The sequence below is a fragment of the Fulmarus glacialis genome, unplaced genomic scaffold, assembly GCF_000690835.1.
Source record: "Fulmarus glacialis isolate BGI_N327 unplaced genomic scaffold, ASM69083v1 scaffold16490, whole genome shotgun sequence".
NCBI lineage: Eukaryota > Metazoa > Chordata > Aves > Procellariiformes > Procellariidae > Fulmarus > Fulmarus glacialis.
Genome location: NW_009187266.1, coordinates 18,291 through 19,153, shown reverse-complemented (window position 1 = coordinate 19,153; position 863 = coordinate 18,291). Strand labels below are relative to the sequence as shown.

The 863-nt window shown below is 47.2% G+C and overlaps 1 protein-coding gene across 1 annotated transcript in view; it reads right to left on the bottom strand.

Annotated features, from left to right (window-relative positions):
- Positions 1–531: 531 nt before the first annotated feature.
- Positions 532–863, bottom strand: part of LOC104074445 (kelch-like protein 18) — a gene marked incomplete at its 3' end in the record, with an annotated part of 8,837 nt that continues 8,505 nt past the window's right edge. Inside the window, exon 6 of the mRNA XM_009574561.1 lies at positions 532–668. Coding sequence (XP_009572856.1) covers positions 532–668 — 137 coding nt within the window. The remainder of the gene's footprint in view (positions 669–863) is intronic.

Sequence of the window (863 nt, the reverse complement as noted above, 5' to 3'; positions counted from 1 at the left end):
TTAAACTAAAAGAGGGGAGATTCAGACTAACTATGAGGAAGAAATTTTTTACGATGAGGATGGTGAAACCTGGCACAGGTTGCCCAGAGAGGCGGTAGATGCCCCATCCCTGGGAACATTCCAGGTCAGGTTGGACAGGGCTCTGAGCAACCTGATCTAGTTGAAGATGTCCCTGCTCATGGCTAGGGGGTTGGACTAGATGACCTTCAAAGGTCCCTTCCAACCCAAACTATTCTGTGATTCTATGATATCTCCGAGTTCTGCTTGTTGCTATAGGCAAGGCCACCATCCTCAAAATGCTGATTCTTTAAGATACACCAGAATAGCTGTCTTAAACCTGACTTAGACAGAGTTTCTAGATGGAAGATGTTAAACTACGGGCATCTTGAGCATTTCAGTGGAAGGGTCAAAGTGCTGCACAGAGGAGGAGAAGCTGCTCAACGCTTCACAAGAGGGAAGTTCACAATCCCATTGTCCTACCCAGCAAACTACGCTGCTCTCTCCACTGCGGGGAGCGGATATGCAAGGTACCTGCAGAGTTAAGTCCTCCAACAGCATAAATCAATCCTGCAATCGATGTACAGCACCGAGGACGGGTCTTGAACGCTGGGAGGTGTGGCCGGCGCTCTGGCATGAGGTGATAATCTTTTGCCTCATCAACTAGATCCCTGAAATCAAAGCCAAACAGTAAAAGAGCTTGGTTGATATGATGAAATCTGTCTTAAGTCAGATGAAGATATAAGCAACTGACTTTCCCCCTTCATGGCCAGTACTTCTAGAAGGCAATGTGGCCCTGCTGCCAGGTTAAAATCGGGGAGGGTGCTTTGTTTTTTTGTTTTGTGAGAAGCTCGTCCACAGAAAGA